At 41.7% G+C, this 24,336-nt stretch overlaps 1 protein-coding gene across 1 annotated transcript; it reads left to right on the top strand.

Moving 5' to 3' along the window:
- Positions 1 to 339: 339 nt before the first annotated feature.
- TMEM242 (transmembrane protein 242) lies at positions 340 to 24,094 on the top strand. Its single transcript, XM_040597979.1, has 5 exons — positions 340 to 491; positions 2,509 to 2,609; positions 7,797 to 7,934; positions 18,624 to 18,678; positions 22,876 to 24,094. The coding sequence occupies exons 1-5, from the start codon at positions 362 to 364 to the stop codon at positions 22,893 to 22,895; spliced, it is 444 nt and encodes a 147-aa protein (XP_040453913.1). The 5' UTR covers positions 340 to 361; the 3' UTR covers positions 22,896 to 24,094.
- The last annotated feature ends 242 nt before the right edge of the window (positions 24,095 to 24,336 follow it).

Below are 24,336 nucleotides of genomic sequence, written 5' to 3'. Positions count from 1 at the left end.
CGCCGACGGGGCGGCTGGCAGCGGCACCGGAGCCGGCAGCGGCCGAGGGACCCCCGGGCCCCGGCTCACCGGGGCGCCCCCGCCCCGGGGCACGCTCTGCCGCCGGCGCCACCGCCCCGAGCCGCCGCCCGGGCGCGCAGGGGGAGCGCAGCCGCCTCGGCCACCGGTGAGGCGTCCCCGGGGCTCCCGCGCCCCGTCCGCGGGGCCACAGCGGCCGGCCAGGCCCCCGGGGGCAGCTGGTGCCCGCCGGCACGGCCCGGGCGGCGGAGGAGGGACGGCGGCTGCGCGTCCCGGCCCAGCTCCGTTCCCTTCCGGGTAGCGGCCCTCAGCCACCGCCTCTTCCTGCTCCCGGCCCGGCGCCATGGGGGCGGCTGTCGGCGCGGACGGCCGGGAGGGGGCAGCGGCGGCGGCTCCGCTGGATGCCGGGTGCGGGCTGCCCCGGGGGGCTGGCAGCCCTGCGGCGTCCCAGGACAAGCTCTTCTTAATCAAAGGTGCAGAGCGCCCTCCTCCCCTCCCCCGCTCCGCCCGCACCGGTCAGCGGCGAGCAGCAGGTGCGGGAGCCCCGTGCCGCCGGTCCCGGCCGCCGGGAGGGCGGCATCGCAGCCGGAGGGCTGCCCGTGCCTCCTTTGCCGTAGCTCGGGGTCTGCCTGCCCCGCTCCTGTCCCCGCGGAGCCGCCCAGGCGCTGGGACGGCCTCGGGCAAGGCCTCTGGACAGCGAGGGAGCCCCACAACGCCGCCCGCCTTTCCCCCCCCATCCGGCGGCGGCGCCCGTCGCCCCTCAGCCGCCCGCCCCCGCCGCGGGGCTTCGGGCTCGGCGCGGGCTGCCCCAGCGCTGCCGAGCGGGGTCCGGGGCCCTGAGGCGGGGGCGGCAGCGGGGTGCAAAGGTGCCCGGGCCGAGGACGGCAGCGAGATGGCGGCGGAGGCTGGAGGGAGATTAACCCTGCGGGGGTGGGAGCAGGGGTCCGCGCCTAGCACTGCCGGGACCCCCTGAGCAGCCGCTGGCAAAGAGGCGGCTCGTACGGGGCACAGAGGCGCTGCGGGCTCCTGAAGCAGTTCCCGTAACCAGACCAGCGGGTCTCCCGGCCCGGTGCCGGCCGCGGCAGCTGAGGCGCGGGGAGAGCCCGGCCTGGGAGCGGGGCCGCAGCCTCCCGCCCGGCGGCCCCAGCCGCTGCCCGGGCTCCGGGCGCCCCCTGGCGGAGCGGCGGCCGCAGCTCCTCCCGCTCACCCGCCCAGTCTGCCCGGTCCCGTCCCGTCCCGTGGCGGAGGCGGGCAGCGGCGGGGCCGGGCCGCCGGGTGGGTGCTCCCCGGCTCACAGCGGGGTCCGTGCCTCTGCGAGCGTGTCGGGCAGGGCGCTGTCCCTGCGGCCGCGCACCTTGCCCACCCCTGCAGCGCTAGCCGGCCCCTCCCGAGGAGGCCGTGCATCGGGCTCCGCCGCTTTGAGAAGTTAATTTAAAAGCAGTTATTTCTGAAATCGGGGAGATCTCGGTTGGCAGACCTTGAAATGTAAAGCGCCGGGGGCGCGCAGAGCTCAAGCAGCCCGTGAGGGCTTTCAGCTCCCAGGCGCAAGAGGTGCTTTATGGATGTCGTTGACACAAGTACAGCAAACTTCTACGTCATAATAACAGGATCATTTATTTTTAAAAAGTAAGACATATAAACATGTTTTGCTTCTTACTTCCTGTTCAGACCAGTTTTTTAATTACCTAACTGGTATTTGGAAAGGAATACCGGGGAAAACAAGCTGGGTGTCGATAGCTGCAAAGGAATAACTTGTAATCCCTTGAATTTTTTTAATATTAGTATGAATCAGATGGGTTTGTACTCAGTCTTGGTAACATGCCTGTTTTTTTAAAAAGTGGGCAGGTATGGTTACATGTGCCTTTGATGTAAGAGCTAGAAGGATCAAGGGACCCGGAGTGGCTTTGGGAACACTCCGAAAGAACTGAAAAGCGAGGAATGCTTTCTGTCCTGGGAAAGCTTCCTGCTCGTCTCATTTTCTTTTTTTAAATAGAGCATTGGAACATAAAACGAAGAAAGCTGAAGAACAAGTGTTGCATATGGAATGGTCTTCAGGTGGCCATTTGAAATAACAAGTGATGCAACAAATATAACTACATCTGCCTGTTGGGGAAGGGTGAGGCGTAGCTAGAGAACAAGATGATTTTAGCAGCCTGGCTCTGGAGTGAGAAATTTCAAAATACTGTGAAAAGGCATCATGGGATTTGAATGATTTGTGTGTGTGTGTGTGGCTTGAAAATAGGTACACTTGCCATTAATCTTGACAGTGCTCTATTTCATAGAATCAATATTATTTCTTGCCATATGGAGTTAATGTAAATAATGTAGACAGCTGTGCCTTTCCCTTCAGCATGTGCTGACAGATCTTAATTTTTTAGGTTTTATTTTCAAAAAGGTTTGGTTTTGTGGTTTTGGTTTTTGTTGATTTTTTTTTTTCCTTCCCTTAAGAAACGAAATCTTCATTTTTATTTCTTCAACTTTTCTTGGCAGGTGGAATTTTTCTAGGTACCGTTGCTACAGCAGGAATGATGGCAGGTTTTGGCACCACACTTGCCATGACAAAAAAGAAGAACCCGGACTGGTTCAGTAAGGTTTGTTGCTTTTAAACTGTTTTCTGATTGTGATATGCAGGAAATAAGAATGCATCAAATGCTGTATAGAAATGTTGATGTATGTGGAGTTTGGCTGTACAAAGTTGATGGTGAGAGCACTAGACAATTGAAGTCAGTAGGGGTAGGATTAATTTAAAAATTGATTCAGAGTTGGCACTGCTAAGTACTTTAGTATTCAAAATTAGTTGAAATACATAAAGCTTACATTGTTTGCTGGAATCATACTGCTGCTATATAATGGACTATAATTGAAGGGCTGTGATGTGAACACGCTCCAGAGCCTGTATCCACCTCAGTGATCCCGTTCACCATGTGGTCCTACAGTGCTACAGTGAATCAGGGAGCGAGGTAACTGCAGTAAGGATGAGAATGAGTAAGTAGGAAGCCTGTAAGTTGTGGAACATGCAAGTAGCATAATTTAGTCAAAATTTAAGCTCTCTCTGCTCCCTTCCCACTGTGTAAGGGGACTGATGAGAGTGGGTATTGGCTTTGTACTATGAGATCTGATGGCCAAAAATAGTCTGATCTTACGCAATTACTAACAGGATCGACCTGAGCATTTTGAAGACAAAAAAATGCATAGCAAAGCTAGCAATTATACCATGTTGGTATATTAATCTGAAATACAGCATATTTAATTGACGAATGCTTTTTTCCTTGTTAAAGCTTTGTTGCTGCGCAAAATGTCAAAAATGGACCCTTAAAATTGTTCAGTATTGTCTCCACCAAGCCCATAAAATACAACATATATTAAAGATGTTTTTAGGGAGCTGATAACTTTTTAAAATGTTAATTCAATAACAGTGCATATCAATAGAAAAAAAAATTCTCCATTGCACATTGTCAGAGCCTCTGAATCAGATCACTCACAATCTCCTTTTGTGGTCAGAGAGCATGAGATCCTTCTATTGCCATTCTTTTTTCCTCTGTAGGCTGCTGTTGCATAACCCATCTGTTGCCTTTCCAGCAACAATAAAGCCAGTATGGTTTCTTTTTTGAAATAGGCAAAATAGAAAACTGCATGGGAAGTTATTTTACAGTATTTTTTTAACATTTTTTTTTTTTTAAAAAAAAAGCTCTTTAAAACTTCCTTTTTCCTGAGCATTGCATTTTTTCCAGCTCACGCATATTCTTGGCTGGCTGAGCTGTCCTGTTATCAGTGTGAAATTTATCAAGAGTGACACTACATTGACATCCGTGAATATATATGCTAGAAATGCCAGCAAGTGATACATACTATTTCGATTTTTGCTGAAAACCTGTATCTGCTACTATCTGTGAAAATGAATTACAACGGTTTGCTAGCAAAAATCTGTGATTCCTTGGGCCCCTCAACTTAAATACTGCAAAGTGTAGGAAGATGCTTTTTTGTCGAGCTACTTGTAGGTGAGCGATCTCAAAAAGGGAGGCTAGACTTTGAGAATGATTTAACTGTCTGTAGAGGCTCTCTGAGGCACCAGCAAGGTAAACAGTTTTGCAGTGGCATTCTTAATTAAATTTATAGTTACTTAACTGCAAGTAATTTTTAATAACACATCATGTATAATAACAAAAGCGTAACTATGAATAACTACAGATGATTGCATCCTTCTTACATGTTCAGTACCTAAATATTATTTTTATCCATGTTAGGCTGAGGCTGTAGTTTGACAGGTACTTCAAGCAGTCGTCAGCCAGCATTGCTGTTGAAAGACGTAATCCTGCCAGTTCTTAGTTTCTGGCAATTCATGCCAGCCCCTGTAAAGGCACCAATACTTGTGCTACTGGGTTGGTGTGATGATACTGGTTAATTCCGTGGGGTTTTTATTCCTTGCATTAGTTTTAGTCCAAATCAGTCTTTTGATCCCCTTCACTGCATGGCTGGAGTGACTGCATTGGCACAAGCTTGGGGCAAGGTCTGAAGGAATGAGAATTCATGCTGAATGTTGAGAAGAAATGCAAGACCTATTCTTTCAGCATCTTTGCTGGCTTGTGCTAGTTTTTATGTCAGTGAAATGGCAGCATGGAAGTCAGGTGGAAACAGGACGCAAACATAATGCAGCCTGGGACAGATTTAAATGGTTTTATGGGAGGAAAAAAATAGCAGTTTAGAGGGGAGGCTGTAGCATCACAGCATCATGAACTCATGATTGCATTCAGACTTCCAGGAAGCAACAATATGAGACCCTACTCTTGTAGAGTAGCATTGATGTTACTGGTAAGAGATAAAGCTGAGATTTCACCTACTGTACCTCTTCTGTGGCAGTGAAGTAAATAAATGTAAGCATTTGTGGGACTTGTGCCCAAATTGACTCAAAACTGAGATTACATAATTCTGTTTAGTATGAACCACTGCAGAGACCTTCAGTTAAGAAATTATTGGTTAAAATTAAATGCTCAGATGCAGCAGCCTCCTATGATGTGTCCAGTTTTACCAGCATCTATCCAGGTGTTTAATTTTACAATGCATTATGTCATACAAAACGATTAATATGCTGAATACAATCTATCAGAGCAGTTGAACACACCATTTATTTTAGGCACTGCTGCCTTTCAGACACGTTCTTATCCACAAGGGGATAGTTAAAGGGTTGAGGCCTGTGTCTGTGAAAAACAACATAATTTCTCCTGCTCCCACTTCCTGCTTATATCCTCCAGAAAAAAAAAAAAAAAATGAAGCATATATTTTGGTAACCAAATCAACTATTTCTGCCCTATATTTTCCTGGCCTGGTTTTTAGAAAGACTCAAGTATTGTTTAATAGCTTGTTTTTTAAATTAAATTGTTGCTTTTTTAAAGAAAAATACAGGACCAGTAATGAAGGTAAGACAATTTGTGCTTAGAATAATGGGCTTGTGAATAAAACTCAGTTCTCTTAAAAATGTGCTTTTGTTGGTGACATCTTTTCTGCCATGCTACTGTTGTCTTTTTAAATTTTTTAGCATTTCATTGATCAGCTTTCTTGATGCTCTGAACAGTGTATCTGATAATCATATAATAAACTGTCTTGTTTACACAAGTCCTTTTCTGTGTACTTAATACCCTGAGGAATCAGCGTGTAACTGAATGCTGTTTGACTGCTGTCAGTAAAACCAGATCAGTTGTTTCCACTTACCACTATTTTTCTGGGGCAATCAAGCATTTAAATAGTATTCGAGTGGGTTAGGGTTTTTTTTCCTCAGCAATTTTCACAGGTAATGACTCCTATTTAAAGATTCTGTGTAGAGGATATTTTTGTCCATTCATTTCCCATCTTTCAAATGGGCGAAATTTTTCTGCATGTTGTTGCATATGGTTAGACTACAGAACCAGGAAAAATGTCAAATAATTATCAGCATTTTAAATCTACTCAAAGCAGTCACTGCTGAAAGAGTTATGAAAGTTCATTAGCTATGGTAAGGAAACAATAGGATGTGGTATATAGTGTGACTAGAGATTTCTGCTGTTTGTGTCTGTGTGCGTGTGTGTGTGTGTGCTTGCAGAGCATTGTTTTGTTAACAGCTTCCACTTCAGGATGTCCAAATCAGAATAAATAAGGATCAAGATTTGTCCTTGGGTAACTGTGCCTACAGCTAAATCCTAAGGAAATGTGTTAATGCTGAGGACTGTCTGAGGATCATTTTAATATTTCAATAATTACGAAGCCAGGAGGAAAAAACCTACTGGAGCTATTTCACTGACCTAACACCATAGTGATAAACACTACATCTGTTTAATTATATCAAAGAAGAAAGAAGAACCATTAAAAAAAAATCATCATCTTAAAGCAAGAATACAAAATATTTTTTTCCCACTTTTTGTGATTAATAGAGAAGTGCAGCTCTTTGGCATGTTCTGGAGGAAAATGTTTTGGATCCTTTTGCAAGTTAGTTTTACTTTTCAGTATTTTAGACTGTAGATGAACTAATTATTTTCTGAATATATTTGTATGCTTGCAGGCTTATTTATGTTTACCTCTGAGCAATAATTATTTTTTTTCTCCAAGATACCCAGTAAGTAAGTAGGACTGTTCAGTTGTCTAAGGACCATAGATGCCAGTCTAACAGTTACTATCTGGAGTCTGGGTTTCCATGTGAAGAATTGAACAGTGATCCTTTGAGGAAAAAAACCCAACCAAATCCTCTTGCTGATGTTTACCACAATGAGCAAAAGGATTATGTCTGTCTTACTGCTGTTGCAGGCTACATAGGCTGAGGCTGTCCTATACCAAATAGGTACAGTAAGGTGGGTGTTGTGAGATGAGATCAACTGGCCAATGGTGAATGTGTGGTGGAAATTGATTGACATCAGCCAGTGTGTGGCTTATGCCCTTAGTAGCTGCAATTTATGTGCTGTGATGGAGAAGGTTTCATTGCTGTTGGGACCTCATTGTGGCTGGGGCTCTGTTGTTCTTGGCCTGAGGTGGCTTTTCCAAGTGACAGTTTTGTGTTTTCAGGACTCATGGCAGACTCTTATGCAGCTGTATCTTAACAAATGGTCAAACCCACCTACTCTTGTTTCTGATAAAAATGAGAAGTATGGAGGCTGCAGAGCATTTTCCATGTTGCCCCTTGGTGAACTCTGCAGGGGGAAGGGTTCAGCGTTATTTGCTCTTCACAGAATTTCCCTAAGTGGTTTCCAGAGCTCCTTCAGAATTGCAGCCCCTTGAAATTAGTCTCTCAGTCACTGTTATCCTCTCTGTGTCCCGATGAAAGCTACTTAGGTTCTTCCAGTTGCTTACTCTGCTGTTTCAGGAGTGCAGATAAAGACCTTGTAGGCCAACAGTTGCCCCACACCTGTACCCCTCAAGAAAAAGTACCAAACTCAATGACCTACAGTGATTATGTTCTGATGTGACTGGCATAAGGGCTTGTAACTGATTTTGATTAAGTTTTGTATTTTGACTGGTGGGATAACTAAGTGTTGGACTCTGTGCCAATGAAACGGTTGACTTCAGCATTTCTGGGTAATAAAAATCATCCCCAGCTGGTACTGGCAACCATGAAAGCTGATCCTGGTGGGAAGGCAGCTCATCCACCCGCGTCCTTGGGTCTTTGGGTCTGCTGGCAGCCATAACAGTTTCTGTGGTCATACTAGTACAGCTGGCAAGTCAGGAAAAATGCTAGATCACTAAGTGAACTTACTTAGTTTATATTTTTTTCCCAATTATTGTTCACTTTGTATTGATCACTTTATTTTTGGTTGTAGGGGATTACTGCCACAGCTGCACTACCAGAGAGTGGTTCATCACTGGCCTTACGAGCCCTAGGATGGGGCTCCCTCTATGCGTGGTGCGGAGTTGGATTGCTAAGTTTTGCCATCTGGAAGGCTCTGGGTGTGCACAGTGTGAGTAGCAAGCGTGATCCCCTCAAATGCCATATTTTTCCTTGGGTAATGCGTCTTGGGGTGGCATTTCTGCACTGCTTCAGCCTAGGAGTTACACATTCATTCATTCATTCACAGACAGATTGACTAACCAGAGTGTATGCACACAGGGAAGGCATTCTTACATCTGCAAAAAATGGGATGTTGTGGGAGGAGACAGTTTGGGGGGAGGAGCAATTTTGTCCTGCTTATGTTTATTTGCACAGATGTTTCAGATTCTTCACAAAAGACACAGTGTTCTAATTTAGAGACTAAAATAGTAGCCACAAACTTTCTATATCCTTTGCTTACTGAATTGAAGGCTACCCCCTGAATCCTATCTTTAGAGCATTTATTTGTCCAAGTTCCATTTTTTTGCATCAGGACACTTGGGCATAAGAAAAAACCGAGGGGAAACCAGCTTGCTTTCTAGTGCATTTCTGGAAGGGACAAGGGGGCAGGAGATTGAGTTTCACATGCAATAGAATGTGACATCAAGGCAAAGAAACTCAGGAAACATCTGTACATCCCAAGAGGCTAAGGCTGTCTTTAGTAAATTGCTTATGTTCCAGTGTTTCACAGTGTTGAGCGTGAACACTGAAGTGTATGTAAGCAGTAATGAGCCATGACTTGAGAGTCCCCTGCAGCTTTAAGTTTGGCAGAGCTGTCTGCATCCTCTTTAGGACTAGGAATGAATAGACTTCCTTTACCTTCCATGGTGAGTTATTTATATATTCGGCAAAGTGTCTCCCAAAACTAAAAGGAAGAAGATACCACTTCATCCCAGTACTGTTCTCATTAATATCTTTATTCAAGTTCTCACTTCTTGTCTACTCTGCTGATGTATCCTTGTAGGTCATGATTTTGATCCCAACATGCAGCACTACACAGTGCCTTCCTTATTCCTTAGTTTTCAATGTTGATTCTCAACAGGAGGCAGTAAAGGAAGGCAAAACACCAAAAAAGCATAGCAGGACACAGGAAGCAGCGACGACACAATTTGTTTAAACTCCAGTCCTCCTTGTGAGGCTGTAGTGGAACGGCAGAGAAGGGGTAGGAAGGGCGGGAGTACCCGTTTATGCTCTGCGTGCTGAGCTCCATCAGTCCACTCAGTTTACTGTCAGTTATATCATCAGCCAAAAGGATTCGTTTCACGCTATGCTGCCGATTCTGATTTCCGTTCTGTCAGAGTACTTCTGGTCCTGCTGAAGGACAGCGGAATCTGACCCTAGTCTGCAATTTACATGAACCGTTTTTTGGTGAGCTTGATTTTTACCTCCTTTGACTTCTGTACTAGCCTAGACCTGCAGTTGCCTGGTTTCCCTCTAAGGCTGCTTTCCTTGGGACTGCTGACATGGAACATCCTCGTAAGCTTGAGATGGCCAAGTCCCAGGACATGCCAGAGGCTAATGGGGCTTCTGGTTACCTGGCAGCAGCGGATTTTGTGTCGGAGGCATATAGCATGCTGCAGGCCATGGGAGAGACTCGTTGAGCATTGTGCCTAGTCAGAAAGCTTTACCTTATTGTATTGTGTGTTGTGTTATTGTTGAAAGGAGTTGGGGGAAGCTGTTTTAAGAGGCTTTTGCAAATGCCTGTTGGTATAGGTTTCTGCTGTGGAGCGCTTACGTTTCACTGTAGTGCGTGGTGAGAACTGCAGACGCTGACGGAAGCAAGATTTCTGTCAGGAGACTGTGTCTGCACATGATTTCGAACAGCTCGCTCTCTGCTCTCCACTGACATACTTATTGCATTCACTATTGACTTCTAAATTCCCACGGCAGAAAGGAACCACATACAATAGTGCTACTCATTATTGCAGAATCAAAAATTAGTGATTTGTAGATTTCCTGTCACACATTTCTTTTTCCTGTTTTACTATGTATCTGTTGAAATCAAATATGTTTAAAATTGCTGGAGGCACAAAAGCGGAAGTATGTTAAAAATGAAATATTTTGACCAAAGAGAAGAGGTTTATTAGCATTAAAATATATTTCTAGAGTAAGTCATATTTCATTTTTTTATTGTTGTTGATTCTTTTTGGATATTGCTTTAACATAACACTCAGGAGCAAACACTGGCTATTGAAAGATAGTATTTTTGTCCTTAAATATCATCTTCCTGAACAGCTGAGGTTAGGTAAGGGTTATAAGCTGCCTGGTACATCATTAGTTCTGAACTCTTTAACATAGCTCATTTTAAGGAGGGCCTCTTTTTTTTTTAATTTTCCTATTTCAGGGGGACATTCTGATACTTTTGAAAATTCTTAATTGCTATCATGTAACCAGAGATAATAAATTAACAATCGGTCACTTAAAATACTGATTTTTAAGGACACACATTAGATGCATGTGTTGTGTCTAATAATTATAAGATAGACACAAAAAAATTAAGTTTTATTTGTGGGAAAGTACTGAAGTGATCACTGAGTGAAATAGTTTCTTTCCACATGATCTGTTCAGACCACAGGACACCACAGATACTGTACTAAGCTCAGCATTTTCAAATAAACGTTTTAGTTTCAGTTAAGCTTTTTAAAAAGAGGCTCTTACAGATTTACCTGAATAACAATGTCTTGAGCCTTCAGCGTGGTTGAGCGCTGTGAATTCAGTTGCTCTGTAGTACCTGCAGGTTCCCAATACCTGTAGAAGTTCAAGTTACAGTTTCAAACACAGTATCAAGATTAGAAAGCTATGAACTTAAAGCAGACTTTAGCCCTGGAAAGTGCTGTACTTACTATGCATGACCTGAGGGGAGACTCGGCTGATTTTGATGCCAGGAGTCTGTGAACTTGTAACTAAAGCTTTGGCAGCTGGACAAAGCTGCTTCACCGTAACTGCCTTTAACAGTAACCAGCAGCTCCTGGGACCTGCTAATTTGTGATCCGGCCCTGCTAGGCAGCAGTTTGATGTGTTGTAGAGCTACTGGTGATAGTGGTAACAGTCCTGACAGTTAATATAGTCTCTTGATATTAAATTATTAAGGATAATAACATTCGGATTGTAAGCAATGCAGATGTTTCATTTAGCAAACAAGCAAGCTGCTTCTGTCACATGTGGGAGTTAGTTAACCCCAGCGCTTTCTGAAATCCATTGTCAACTATATTCACTGTGACTGTCTTGATGGGATCTTAGTGGATAAAGGACTGACCTTCGCTTGCAGAGTTTGCAGGGGAGTTCCGAGTCAAGTAAGACTGAGTTGCTAAGTGTTGTTTAATGCCTCATGTCATCTCCAGGAGTAAAATACAAGAAGCCACAGTGGAAAATCAGACATGATGGTTTGGCAGGCATCACACCAAAAGGAGCAGGGGAGCTAGCAGATCTTGAAGCGTAGCTGGTTTGGCCAGGAAAGCCATTGAGCAGTTCCGCTCCTGACTGGCCATCCCGTGGAGACGGCTGAACCTCGTGCATGCCACAGCTTGGGCTGGCTTTGCTTTGCAGGAGGAGGAGAGCAAAGCTCCTCGGTGAGTTTGGAGATGTGCGGTGAAAGCTGTGCTCAGTGCTCTTGGCGCTGTGAACTCTGCTGGCGTTAGCCATGGGCTGGGCCGAAACGGGGCTGTGCAAGGGGAGTGACTGAATTGCCCCAATCGTCCTGTCAGCGTGCCAGCCATAAACCCGTTGTGGTCATACCGGTGTCCGCAGGAAGAGGTGGCGAGCGTCTCCCACGCGCTGCCAGGATTTCTGGCGCTCCGGGGGGGAAGGGGCTTGCGTTACCGCCCGCCGCCGCCAGGCGCCGCTCGGGGGCGAGGCGGGAACGCGGGGGCGGCTCCGCGGCGCTGCAGCGACACCTGCTGGTGGAGCCGCGGCAGCAGTGGCGGCGGCGAGAGGAGCCCGGTGTGTTCTCCACACCGACGGGGTGAGCGGGTCTGATCGTCTCGCACCGACCCGGATTTCAGACCTGGCGGTGCGGTAGTGGCAGACGGTGTTGCCGCTAGTTAGAGCCCGGAAGAGCGGTTTCCCATGGTATCATTGCCAGAACACTGATTTTTAACGTTTGGGGATGTGTTTCCTAGAAGCACAAATTATCAGGTATTATTAGGATAATATGTATTTCTCTAAGCTTTGTGACTGTTTAAATTATCTTGTCACCACTTACAAAGTCAGAAATAAAATGACAAGAGCAAACTGGCACGATATTTCCTTGATGAGTTATAATTGCTGTAATTAGTCCGTGTCCGTCATTCTGAAGCAGCGTCGCCATTGCTCAGCAGTTTGTGTCGTGGAAAGAAGCTGAAGCCACGGTTCAGCGTGCCTCATCCTTACAGCTTCTGAGGCAGCCTGTGCTTGCCATAGAAGCAAGTCATTGCTAAGATCTGTTCCAGACACTGAGGTGGTGCACTGGCTTTGGTGATAATAGATTTTTGTTTAATCTTTGTGGTTTATTGGTTTTTAAAACAGTGCTATGACAGTGCCTACTTCCAGCTCTTAAATGGCTTTATTGTTAAAGGTGGGTTCCCTGTAGCTTTAGTCTGCTGATTTTTATGCCAGCATGAAAACCCAGGGGTGATAGTAAGTAACTGATCTTTATATCTAAGGGATATAAAAGATTTTATGCTGTTTCAGGTTGGGTTGTTAATATCCCCTGACTGCAGTTACCACTCTTGTAATCTAAGAACAGGCTGGTAAGTAGTAAACCCAACTAAATTCCGGTCAACTTTTATTCCTAAGTGGAGAAGTGGTAGATCAGTGAGGGCTTGGTGTGACAATGGTTTAAGTTCTGTTTTTCAATAGTGTAAAAGAGAAATCTTCATTTTCAGAACCTTAGGAGATGGTGGTTATCAAGTTTTATGTAGTACCTCTTGCAGAAAATAACCAGCTGTTAGTAATAAACCTTTTGAACTTGCTCCCTGCCATCGCTTAGGAAAATATTTAAAGTCAGTCCCGCTCTGATTATCTTTGGTCGTAGAAGCTGTCTATATTAGCAGGTATCACCGACCAGCAGCGCTGGAGCAGTGAAGCAGTTGGGGCCTGAGGACCTGACACCTACAACCATTCAGGGCCTTTTTCAAATTTGGATTGACTCTGGCCTTGCCCCATGGCTTGAATGCCTGCTTGCAGTTGGAGTGTGTTATGTGCGCTCCTAGAGTGCTGCTTCAGTTTTGTGTCACCGTAAAGAAACTCAGTTCATGTGTTCTGAGACAGTACACAAACTCGTGCCTAGTAAGCATGGACATCTGGGAGATCTGCTGCTGGAGAGCACTCCTGATCTGAACTCCAGGCTTATCCAGACACACCCGCAGTTTCCTCTCTAGGCCCTCACAAAATAGGAGGGCATGTGAAATGTTAAGCACAAGCTTAATAATTGGCATCTGGCTTGAAACAAAACGGCACCCCCTTTTTTAACAAGTGTATTTGCTGTTTAACAACTTCCACCTCGTGTCATTATCTTACAGGGGTTTGAGCTTGTAACCTCAGAACCCTGTAGCTGCCCACTCCTGGTGCAGTGGGCTGACTGTTTTGTGATGCAAAATACAGAGGTCTTGAAATAAATGTTGTGTGTAAAAAAAAAAAAAAAAAAAAAAAAAAAAAAAGGGTTTGGCCAATTGGTTATTAATGTTTTTTTGAAGTTGTGAAGTGTTTTGAAACATCTTATTCCAGCATTCTCCATGTGAAATGCTCAATGAAGTTTTAAATTTTCAATTGAATAGTAAATGGTGTTTCACTCAGTAAAAAATTCAAAATGATCTTAAAACCCCTGTTGTTACACTTGACCTAAACAAGTGTTTTCGTGGAAGTGTCAAAAAATTAAACCTTTCTTATTTTATTTACCTGTTCTACAAGTGTGATCCACCATACCTTTTGGTTGCTTGGAAAAATGTTAGTTTCACAATTTTCTACAAATTACAGTTGAGTTGTAAACCCTTGTTTTAAATAAGCAGTTGGGGGTTTTTGTTTGTTTGTTGTTTTGGGTTTTTTTGTTATATTAAATTTGCAGCAATAGAATACTTGACAGGTATTAAAACATACCTGTGAATGCCTGATGTTCTTCTTTTTAGGTTGTTTTTTTTTTTTAAAACGTCAGTAACTACGAGCCACCTTTTAAATGCAGAACAATACCCTCAGCCCTTGTAGACTGAAGCATACACAATTAACAAACAAGATAAATTATACTTTAAAAACCCTTTTGCTCTTCATGCCCTCAATAAATTAGGTTTTATTTCCTCAGACATAAAAGCATTCATTCTCCCATAGGAAGAGGGCCAGGATGATTCATATGGAGGTTTGTGTGATTCTGATTGTTGCTTCCACATCTGTTCCATGGAAAGCTGTAAAAATAGTGAGAAGAATTGCTTAGCAAATTGTAACTAATATAGTTATAAAATATTAGTTTATCATTTTTATGGTGACTCCTAATGAAATATCCTGGTTTTCATTGGTCTCAACCTTTAAAATATTAACAGACTAAAACAACTGCACAGCTGTAAAGAGACATCTAAAACAATTAAAGCAATAGAGAATACATGTTTACCATGGTTTTGTTGGTAAGGACATTTCCTCGGTGGGCAGATTTTCTCTCGAGGAAATCAAACCTTTAAATCACCATTTTAAGCACACAAATAACAACATCCCTCCCGCTTACTTTGAGAGATATTTGATACAATTTTGTGAGACTGTAGTCATAGGTACAGTATAAAAAAGAATATTGGTTTTAAGGATGGATTAATTTAAAAAATAAAATGAGAACATGGAGACATAGTCTTCAAAAGTTATTGGTGTTGGCATCTGTAAATAGTACTAAGAGCTATAGATACCAACCAAGTATAGACATACTGCAGGGGCTGAAATTTTTATGCTATTTCATAAATAAACAAATGTTGCTGTAAAAGCAGTGTATCTGCTAGAATCATTCTAGAGTCATCCTAGAGTCATTCCTAAATTTTTTATTGATATTAGTTTTTAATTATAGTTGTACCTAATCCTCATCTAAGTATTATTCATGAAGTTTCTATTCCTTATCCTGCTTATGTTTGATTGCATAATAAAGCATATATTCTCCTTGCTATTTCATGATCATGGATTTCAATATAAATCAAATTTTCCCAGGTTTTTTTAATGTTCTCTTATTTCCTCAACACTTAACCAAAATTTAAGCTCTTAGAAAGAAGATGGAGTACAAGTTAGCTCTTCCTCCTCCTGTTTTTACAGTAAAGCATAAAATACATACAGAAAACACACAGAAAAAGTACTGCTTTTATTGCCTGATTAGTTTGGTGTGGAGAAGACATATACGTACCACTGGTATTTTATCCAAGAAGTAAATTAAAATAAAAAGTAACCTATGAACTTCACTGTGTACTCGATCAGGCAGAATGCTTATTCAAGGAATAAGATCGTAATTTTCTTACTGGAAAGCTGCAGATGTAGCAGGGGACAGCTGTAAGTAAGTATTGGTCTTGAATATGGGCAGACTGTAACTGTAGCTGTCTTGAGGAGTTACTCTGCTATGTCTGGGGACAGACTTGTAGCTGTTTGCTGCCACCAACCCGTTAAGAAGCTAGAAAGAACAAAACCATGTTCGTCTGTGGTCTGAAATTGCCTCTGTGGAGCAGTTCTGCATCACCATAAGTGGGTTGATCCACTTCTTGGCTGCACGTAACTGTGAACTGCAAGTGTACAACTGAAATCTGAGTAAAAGCTTACCTGCTAGGTGCAAATTATTCATGCTATATCTTGGTCCCTTGGGATCTTCCTGTGCTTCATTTAGTGGGGTGGTATGGCCCTGCTGGTCTCACCCTTCTGTGGTCCAAGACCTCAGCTGCTCTGCTTCCCTGGAAGCACCCAGCCGTCCCTGCCTGTCTCTGGGTGTCACACTGGCTCTGGCAGGTTTCCTGCCTGGAATTCAGCTCCAGTCGAGGCTTATGCATCACTGAAGAGTTTTGGTTTTGTGCTGGCTCTTTTCCCAGCCATGAATCTTACTTGGGGGTGATACATATCATGAATTCCTGGATGTGTAGAGGGAAAAAATTACTCAAGTTGCCCTTTTCAGGAACTGCCTGCTTGCAGACAATTTGTGTTTTTAATTTAATTCAGAAATCCAAGTTACAGCACAGAAGAGCATATGGAGTTGGGACACATCCTGAGATTTTGGGTCCATTAACCAACTTGCTTTATACAGTTAGGTATTTAACTATTTTAAAATTTAAATTACTTCAATATTAATTTTTCAAATTGCCCAGGGTGACTAAGGAGCAGTGACTAATACACTATAATAGACTAATTCTGTGCATGTCCTTTCCAGGCACTCAGATTTGAAAGTAAGATTCTGCAGAACTAAATGTCATGTTCCTCAGTGATTTCAAAAGTATTTCACTCCATTTTTCTTCATGACATGAAAGCCTTTTGCAACAAGGTTGTATAATCCAAACTTTGTACTGTTACTTTTATTTTGAAGCCTGATGTAGCATCACTGAAATCAATGAGAATACTTGAGAATGAGACACTTACTTAGTCACCTTTGACATATTGTATACTACAAAATATACTACAAAAACTTAAATCCTTGGCATTTTATTTCAGAAAGATTAACATGGACATGTATCCAATTTTAAAAGGGTATTTCCATATCTCTGAACCTAAGGAAGTTACTTTTTTGTTTCGGATTGTGGTTTACAGAATCACTGTTTTGGTGCATATAAATTAATAGCTCTTTCCCATTGATCATAAATAGCTTATCATTATTTTATTTTTTTTTAATAATTCAAAATAATCTAGCCATAAACCAGAACAGTTTTGTTTTCTTTAGGCTTTTCTACTAGAATGGCATCTTCTTCCTTTTACAATAGATGTATAGAAAGACACTTTCAGGCTACCAGTTAACAATCTCACTTTTGGGAGCTGAGTGACATTCACACAGAAATTAAAGCAGACAAAGTGGAGCTAGTAAAACACGTTTGTGATGCAGACCAGCTATCTTCCCATTTGTGATATGCATTCATTTCTGAATGAGTAACATGGCTGCTGCATACTTGGACAAGTAAGATGAGGAAGATATTTCATGTGTTTTATCTCTTCATGTGACCCAATCATTGGAAAAGAGGCAGCCTGACCCTTGTGACTTGACAGCTCTCGGTAGTTCACTGGTAATTTGAGACAGAATATGTAGTAGCTGTAGGAAGCTACTACATATGTATAATGAATTGGGAACTGACAGCTGCGTTCTAAACAGTGATGACCCATTCCCCCTCTCCCTGTAAAGTTCACTTAGGTTATTTTCATGTTATTTTTCTTTTTAAAAGCATGGGAACTGTTTTATCCAATTACACAGGATTTATAGGAATAAGTTTCTGGAAAACATGTCTATGTGTTTGTTTAATTTTCGGCACTGTAAATGGCCCTCTTGATTTCAAAGAGAGTATTCAACACTGCATAAAGTTAAGCATGTGTGTAAGTCTCCATGGGATAGGGGGTTAATAGGAGCTCTTGACTTTTCTAGATGCTTTAATAAAATTCTGCTGCTGCTTTTCTTTTCTCTTCGCAAGCCTGAAGCACTGTAATCGGCAAACAGGATTTGAACAGTGTACTGTAACAGTGCAGTGTAAGACAGTTAAATATCGGGATGTATTCTGCCAGGATTGACCCTCTGAGGGCCATTTTCACATACCTGTAGTTCTGAATAATCCAAGCATTCATAATGCCTTTGCCAGTGATGTGTAAGGTCTGAGAATATGAACCAGGGCTCTATTTTCCATGCTTACTTTAGAGGTTGACATGCAAACTGGCACAGGGTGACCTGCAGTGAGTGCCCCAGTTTACACTGAGACTCAGAGAATCACCCTCAGCAGCAGGCTGCCTGCTCTGCTCTTCCAGTACTGTAAGGGCTCAGCGCCTGCCGTTTTCTACAAATAACTTGCTATTTCTGTATGTGGACCTTGGTAATTGTTTGCTCACAAGGGCAGTAGCAATTATTTTAAGATATGGGAAAAGGTGGCAAGCACAGTCCTTGCTGATGCTTTTAAATCCAGGGCAGCCCATCTCAGCCTCGGGCGTTAGGAAATGGAAGGTGCCTGAGAAGAACGCAGGGAATGTACGTACTGTGTTCTGCTGCCAGTCGATATTCCAGTTCAGGGCATCTAACCTCATTTCACTTGGAAGCTAATGTAAGCAGTTCTTACTGGTGCAAGTACTGAAATAGGAAACTAATAATTCCTAGAATCTGGGTTGGCCTATTATGAATGTCAGACATTAAGGAGAACATTTCTTCGTAAAACTTTCATTCTAGGATTCAAATAGACTCTTTTAGCCCCTCTTCCATTCATTTTAATATGAACGGCCACATAAGTGCTCTCAGTAATAGTGCTATCCCAATTTTTGCATGACATTCTGTCAACGATGTACATTAAAAAGAGATTATTAAATGGAAGATGCTTTTAGGTCCCCATATTTTTGCCATCTGAGGCAGGATCATTAGGTTAAGATAAGAAAATAACAGTGATCTGTAGCTATTACAGATTATTTAATGCAGTAAGGTAGATGATACCCTTTTAGAAAGAAGCCTGACAGAGGTGGAACAGTTACTGTAATTTATTTGGCAAGAAAAAACAGCGTCAAGCTTTGCAATATCTGTGATAAAAAAATAAAATTCATTTGAGTGAAATTCACTTCAGAGAGTTGCCTCCAGGAATGGAGCATGCTGGAATGTTAAGAAATGTGTTACAAATCGCTCATGTACCACTAGGTTCAGAAGCAGCAGCTAAGAGAGTGGCCTGCAGTACTGAAGGCAGCAGAACGAGGTAAAATACATTCAGCTTTTTTGCTTGGTTTACTGCGCTGTTAATTGAAGACATCGTAACAGTTGAACCGAGTACCCCAGTGTCAGCGTGGCTGACAATAATAAAGAGGCAGGCATTTCAGTGAATTATTTCAAAACAATCAAGTACTTAGTACACATATGGCACATTAGATTTCATAATTAAATTAATTCTTTTTGATTTGAGACCACTGGTATGTGTATTGTGGAATCTGGAGGAAATACAGATTTCCAGGAAGGGAGAGGGGAGAAGAGACCTCCTGAATGTCATGTCTGCTAAAAATCCAAAAGGCAAGGCATGACACAGATTCCTAATTGCAGCATTTCCCTCATCGAGAAGTGTGCTTCTGAGTTACCCCTGAGAGGTAAAGCAGGTAAAGACAAGATCCCAATTCTTGCACCTCAAGTGTGCTGTTTTAATAGAACATAAAGCCAGATTCATCATTACAAGAAGCTCACCACACTGCAGGAGGTGACTGGATACTGGTAAGCCCAGTTTGTTGAAGGACAGCTGGTACATGTTCAGGGAACAAATTCACTACAAGGATCATCTGAAGCTGCAATACACCTGGTATGATGCTGTCAACTAGATGCAAACAAGAACAACCCCAAGGCCAGCGTGAGTTACTTTGGAGGCCAAATATATTCCTAAATATATAAATACATTAAGTAGAGTTTGGCCAGTCAAGGCCCAGAATATCAAGCTGATAGTCTTTGGCTGAAAGATGTCAGCCTAAAATTTGGTGTTAGAACAGTTCATAATCAGGCAGACATTGTGACTAGGACAGAAGGGATAGGAACTTGGGGATGTGGCTTCCACTGTCATTCGTGTGTGTACGCTGGTTCCATTACCTCAGAGAACAGTTACTTTTCAAAGTCTTCTCCATGCTTTTAGGCAGTGGGGCAAGTGGGCTTTAGAGGAGCTCAGAGTGCAGCGAGAACAGTGGCTAGGATTTGAAAGTACGTTCAGGATAGCAACAAGCACAAATGCGGAAATGGAGGAAGAAACTCAGAATCTGATGTTATTTAGTGGAACAGAAAAGAAAGAGGAGATACCTTAGAAGTCCAGATCAAAGCCCTAATAAATACTGTACTGCACTTTCTTACTGGGAGGAGATAGAGACGGGGAAGATAGAAGTCCATGACTAGGACTGTGTTGCTTAATGTATTGTTAGTAAGAACTGAAAAACTGTTGTGGAGAGAAATAATAGGATGCGGTATCTTTTAAGCTGTATTGAAATGAAAATTTCTGGTAAGAGTTGCTGTGCATTTGTATTGTGAAGAAATTGGCCCTGTTTGGACATACTGTATTAGTGGGGCCCATGCCAGTCGCTGTAGATGACACCCTTCTTAAATCGCTGACAACCTAAAGCATAACATTGGGAAGACAATGCACAATGGTGATCAGCTTGGCATTACGATTTATTAAGATAGCTCACTGTCCAGGAATCACAAAGGAAGGAAGTTTGTGGAGAAATATAAAACATGGTCAAAGTTGTGAATTGCAGTGAAAAACTACTTTTTTGCAGAGGCGCCTTGTGGAAAAGGGCATAGATGCTGGTAAGAGAGGAAGTGGTAAGTGAGGCATTGAGTCTGGCATCACTTGCAAAATGATTTTACAAGTAAGCGTCAAAATCTGGGAAGACAAGGCTGAGGAGGTTTTTCAGGGAGTGTTCAAAGCAAAAGAAAGACATTGAATATTTCAGATCTGGTCCACGTGTTAAGGAAAAATTGTTTTTCCAGGAAATTAGTTGCTTTTACATGCAGAACATAAATTAGCGTTCTGAGGGGAGAAAAATCTGACGATTTTAAAATCTGCAGCTGCTAGCAGTGTTTTAGTACTTTCTAAATAGATACTGTTTTTCTTTTAGAGCAGAGCTGTATTATTTCACAGACAAGATTTTTTTTGCATTTGAGGGTTAGTTTGGCATGTTAGTAATTACAAGGTAGTTGTTAAGAGTGAGGAAACACTGTAGTTTTCTGAATGGCTGTCCCAGCCACCATCCCCCTTTTGGAGGCTTTATATAAATGCTTTTAGTTTTCCTTTGGTTTTGTGTGTCTTCAGTGGAGTAACAGAGGCATCCTGTAGAGCTTATGAGTGCATCATTTACATTTGACACTAAAAGAAATTTAGAAGTCTGTGTTTAGAAACATACAAAAAAATCTACATTGCACCAGATCATTAGCTGATATAAAATGATTTATTTCCAGTTACACCAGCTGAGCTACAGCAGTTTACATCAGGGTAAGATCTGACCATCCCTGTGTTACCAAACAGCCAGGTAATTCTTAGAGGGAGACGGAAGAGTAGAAGAGTTGGTTCACTCTTTAGGAAGTCAGAAGTGTTAAGTAAATTGAGTACTTCCTGCACATCAGAGAACTGGGGTAGCTTAATTACAGAGGACTGGAAAAAAGAGCTAAGCCAAAGCTCCTAAAGCATTTCTTACTGTGAATGCTTGTATTTAATTGTCAACAGTTGTTTAATGTAGTTTGGGCTGTTCCCCTACATCAGCTCTGATACTGGTGTTTATTATTCTTGGAAATGCTAGCTGTCTGTGAGAGGTTTTCAGTTTTAAATAAGCAGCAAAAATACTAGTTCAGGAGCAATTGTGTGCAATTGCCAAGGTTTTTAAAAACCAAGAACGAATAGTTAATCAAAACAGCTATCTGATCAGAATAAAATACAAAGCAGACAGTGAATTAGCTTTTACAGAAGAACACAATCAGGATAAACCAAAAAAAGATCATTTGGCTCTGCATTTTTCTCCTACTTTATATAACATGTATTTTCATTTGATTAGCAGTACCCAGGTATTTTTACACAAGAACTTTAATTCTAAAAGGCTTTCATCCATCATAGTTAGTTATTGTCTTAGTAAAGGATTGGTAATTTCTTTGTAAATTGTTTCATTCTTTGTATCGGCTGTAACTTGAATAATTGCATTCCAGCAACGTTTCACTAAAGAAGTACCAATTCTTTGTCAGAATTATTCATATGCAGAAGGACTTGAACAGAAAATGGCTCAAAGGTATTTGTAAAAAAACCTGATGACCCATAACACACAAAATGTAGGCGTATTAGAGAAGATTCCTATGTGGCTGTTTAGAATATCTGGATTTCCTGGAACCTCCGTGGGACATACTGCCTGAGACAACATTTGGTCTTCAAGAGGTTGTTGCATCAAGTACTTGAATACCACATCTTGTCTTCTCTGTGTGAATGTCATAGATTCTGTAGGGCTTCCTAAAAATAGCAGTCCAAAACTTGCCTGTACATCCTGCTGTTTGTGTAACAGAATTTTCACTGATTTGACTTTTCCATGCCTATCCTTAAAAAATATATTATATGTAAAAATATATGTAAAAATCTTGGAAGAAAGTAACCTGCTAAATTTAAATATTCTCTTCAAACAGAAGTGACTTTTAAATAAATTTCAGTTCTGGCCTGCCAGGGCTATTGAATCAGACATCGGTGATAAAATGGTTATCATAAATATAGATTTGGAAATTGCTGTTAATATATTGATATACAGAATATGAAACTAGCAAACTTCCTCTTTCACAATTTCTTAATTTAACAACAGTGCAAGAAAAGCTTGGTCCTGTATATCATTATAAATCCTGTTTTCCTTCCTACTAATGCGTGAATTTGAACAAGACTTTGTTTTTTCAGCTGTATCCATATGGTGGGATAAACCTGAACTGTCAGAGCTGACCAGTATTTTTTATTTAATCCTTGTTTTAAAATCCTTGAACAGACCTATTGGGCCTTTAATGCATCACAAGTGTAGAAAAAGGCACTGTAGAAAAAGTGAATGTATGGGCACATTCTATGGAACTAGTTTTCCTCCAAACAAAAGATTTTGTATGTGTGTGTATATATGTATGTAGTTGTTCGTGTAACAGTAGTGAATCATTCAGGCAAGTCGTCCAACTTAGGCAGCCCAGTGTGGTGCTTTAGAAGGGGGGGTTGTTGTGGGTCCCTTCATACTTTTTTTCATTTGTTAATCAAACCAACATAATCAGAGGGAAAGTCTTACTTTTCTGTTATTTTTAAAGTCTTTTTACCTCTTCTTACCTCACACAACTTATTTTGTGGAATAAGCCCGGGATTCATGGTACTACTTTATTTGCTTCTTATTAATGGTTGACTGATTTTATTTTTTAATCTCTTTTATAGATGAAAGAATTCCAAACTAAAATGCAGTCAATGTTTCCTGCAATTCCTAAAAATAGTGAGTCCACTGTTGAATGGGAAGACTTACTTAAATCGAAGTGAAAGACTCAGCCATTTGGAGATGTCTCGTTCAGCAAGAACAGGAGCAGAAGTAGCAGAAGTGTCCCATCTGAAAAATAAAGAAAACTCAGACTGAGCAAGTTACTGACTGAGTTCACTGAACCCGGGGACACCAGTTAACATGTAGCAGCAAGGGAATTAAAAACAAAACAAAGAAAAACAATTTATATTGTGGTTTTCAGTGTGCTTGGTATAGTTGATTTGTGAGGAAATAAACCCTCCAAGATAAGTTGGTTCCAACTTGAAAAAAGACTTTCTCTTATGAACACTTCAAGTAGAAACTGATCTTCAGTAGGAAATACAAGGACAAAACCCCAATAAACTCTTATCCCATCCTGTGTCTTAAGAGGAATTTTAGGAAATTTCTCTAGGAGACAGATAACAGTACTTTGAGTGACATTTACATGTTCAATTAAGAATATGACCATCAAGTCAATTGTAACAGATCTGTTACTGAGCCTGAAGGTAAAGCATACCACTCTTCTAAAAATAAAGGAGCTACTTAAATTTGCAACAGAGAAAGTATCTAAACCAAATTATTTTTGTATGTCTGAAGGGAAAGTTTAAAACATCCAATATGCAAGACATACTGAGCTGCTCTATAGAGCATCAGAAGAGAGCTCTACAAAGTGCAGTTTTCTCAGTATTAGCTTTTTTATTGGATTACACAATACTGAACCAGACAGTTTGCATAAAACTCTCTAGTATATTTGTATAGCAATTTAAGTTGTAAGTGAAGATGGTATAAAACAGTGAGATACCCGTCTGTCCTACACAAGTATTTTCAGCTAAGAAAGTGTATGGGCAGGGCTTGTTTTTTTCTGTTTCAGTGGTTCCTGTGGATCTTCCATCAGGAGAAGCAACATGACATTTTCCACACTGCAGTAATCTCATGAAGTGTGGGTGTAAACTAGGAAGAATAATGTCTTATTCAAACATTGTATTTGCAGAACTGTAGATCTGTAAAAATGCAGAAAGAATAATAAAAAAAGCTATCAGTGAACAATCCTTTGTTGAATTTGCAGTTATCTGGATTTTTTTATTAATTGCACACAGTCCAATTAGTAGGTTGTCAGGTTTAATAAAGTTCTCTTAAAACCTGTCTCTTGTGATTAAGTTTTTATATTCCTAGGGAAGAACATAAAAAACCTGTAAATGTCAGATCAATAATAGAGAAGTATGGTTTTCCTGTGAAACATGTAAAGTAGTATCTTTAAAGCAACTGAAGTTTAATAGTTGACATCTTCTCCACAGCTTGATGCTTGTAATCAATATTAAGTAAATTGTGGTGAATACTGCTATCATTTGCACATGAAAAATGGTGCTATTTTCATATTTCTGTTA

The sequence above is a fragment of the Falco naumanni genome, chromosome 6 (genome assembly GCF_017639655.2).
Source record: "Falco naumanni isolate bFalNau1 chromosome 6, bFalNau1.pat, whole genome shotgun sequence".
Taxonomy (NCBI): domain Eukaryota; kingdom Metazoa; phylum Chordata; class Aves; order Falconiformes; family Falconidae; genus Falco; species Falco naumanni.
Note: the sequence above shows the minus strand (reverse complement) of the source record. Positions and strands in the feature narration are given on the sequence as shown.

Coding starts and splice junctions, on each gene's coding strand:
- TMEM242 (XM_040597979.1), top strand. CDS start 362: ATGGGGGCGGCTGTCGGCGCGGACGGCCGGGAGGGGGCAGCGGCGGCG. Junction 492..2,508: donor CAAGCTCTTCTTAATCAAAG/GTGCAGAGCGCC, acceptor TTTTCTTGGCAG/GTGGAATTTTTCTAGGTACC. Junction 18,679..22,875: donor ACTGAAGGCAGCAGAACGAG/GTAAAATACATT, acceptor TCTCTTTTATAG/ATGAAAGAATTCCAAACTAA.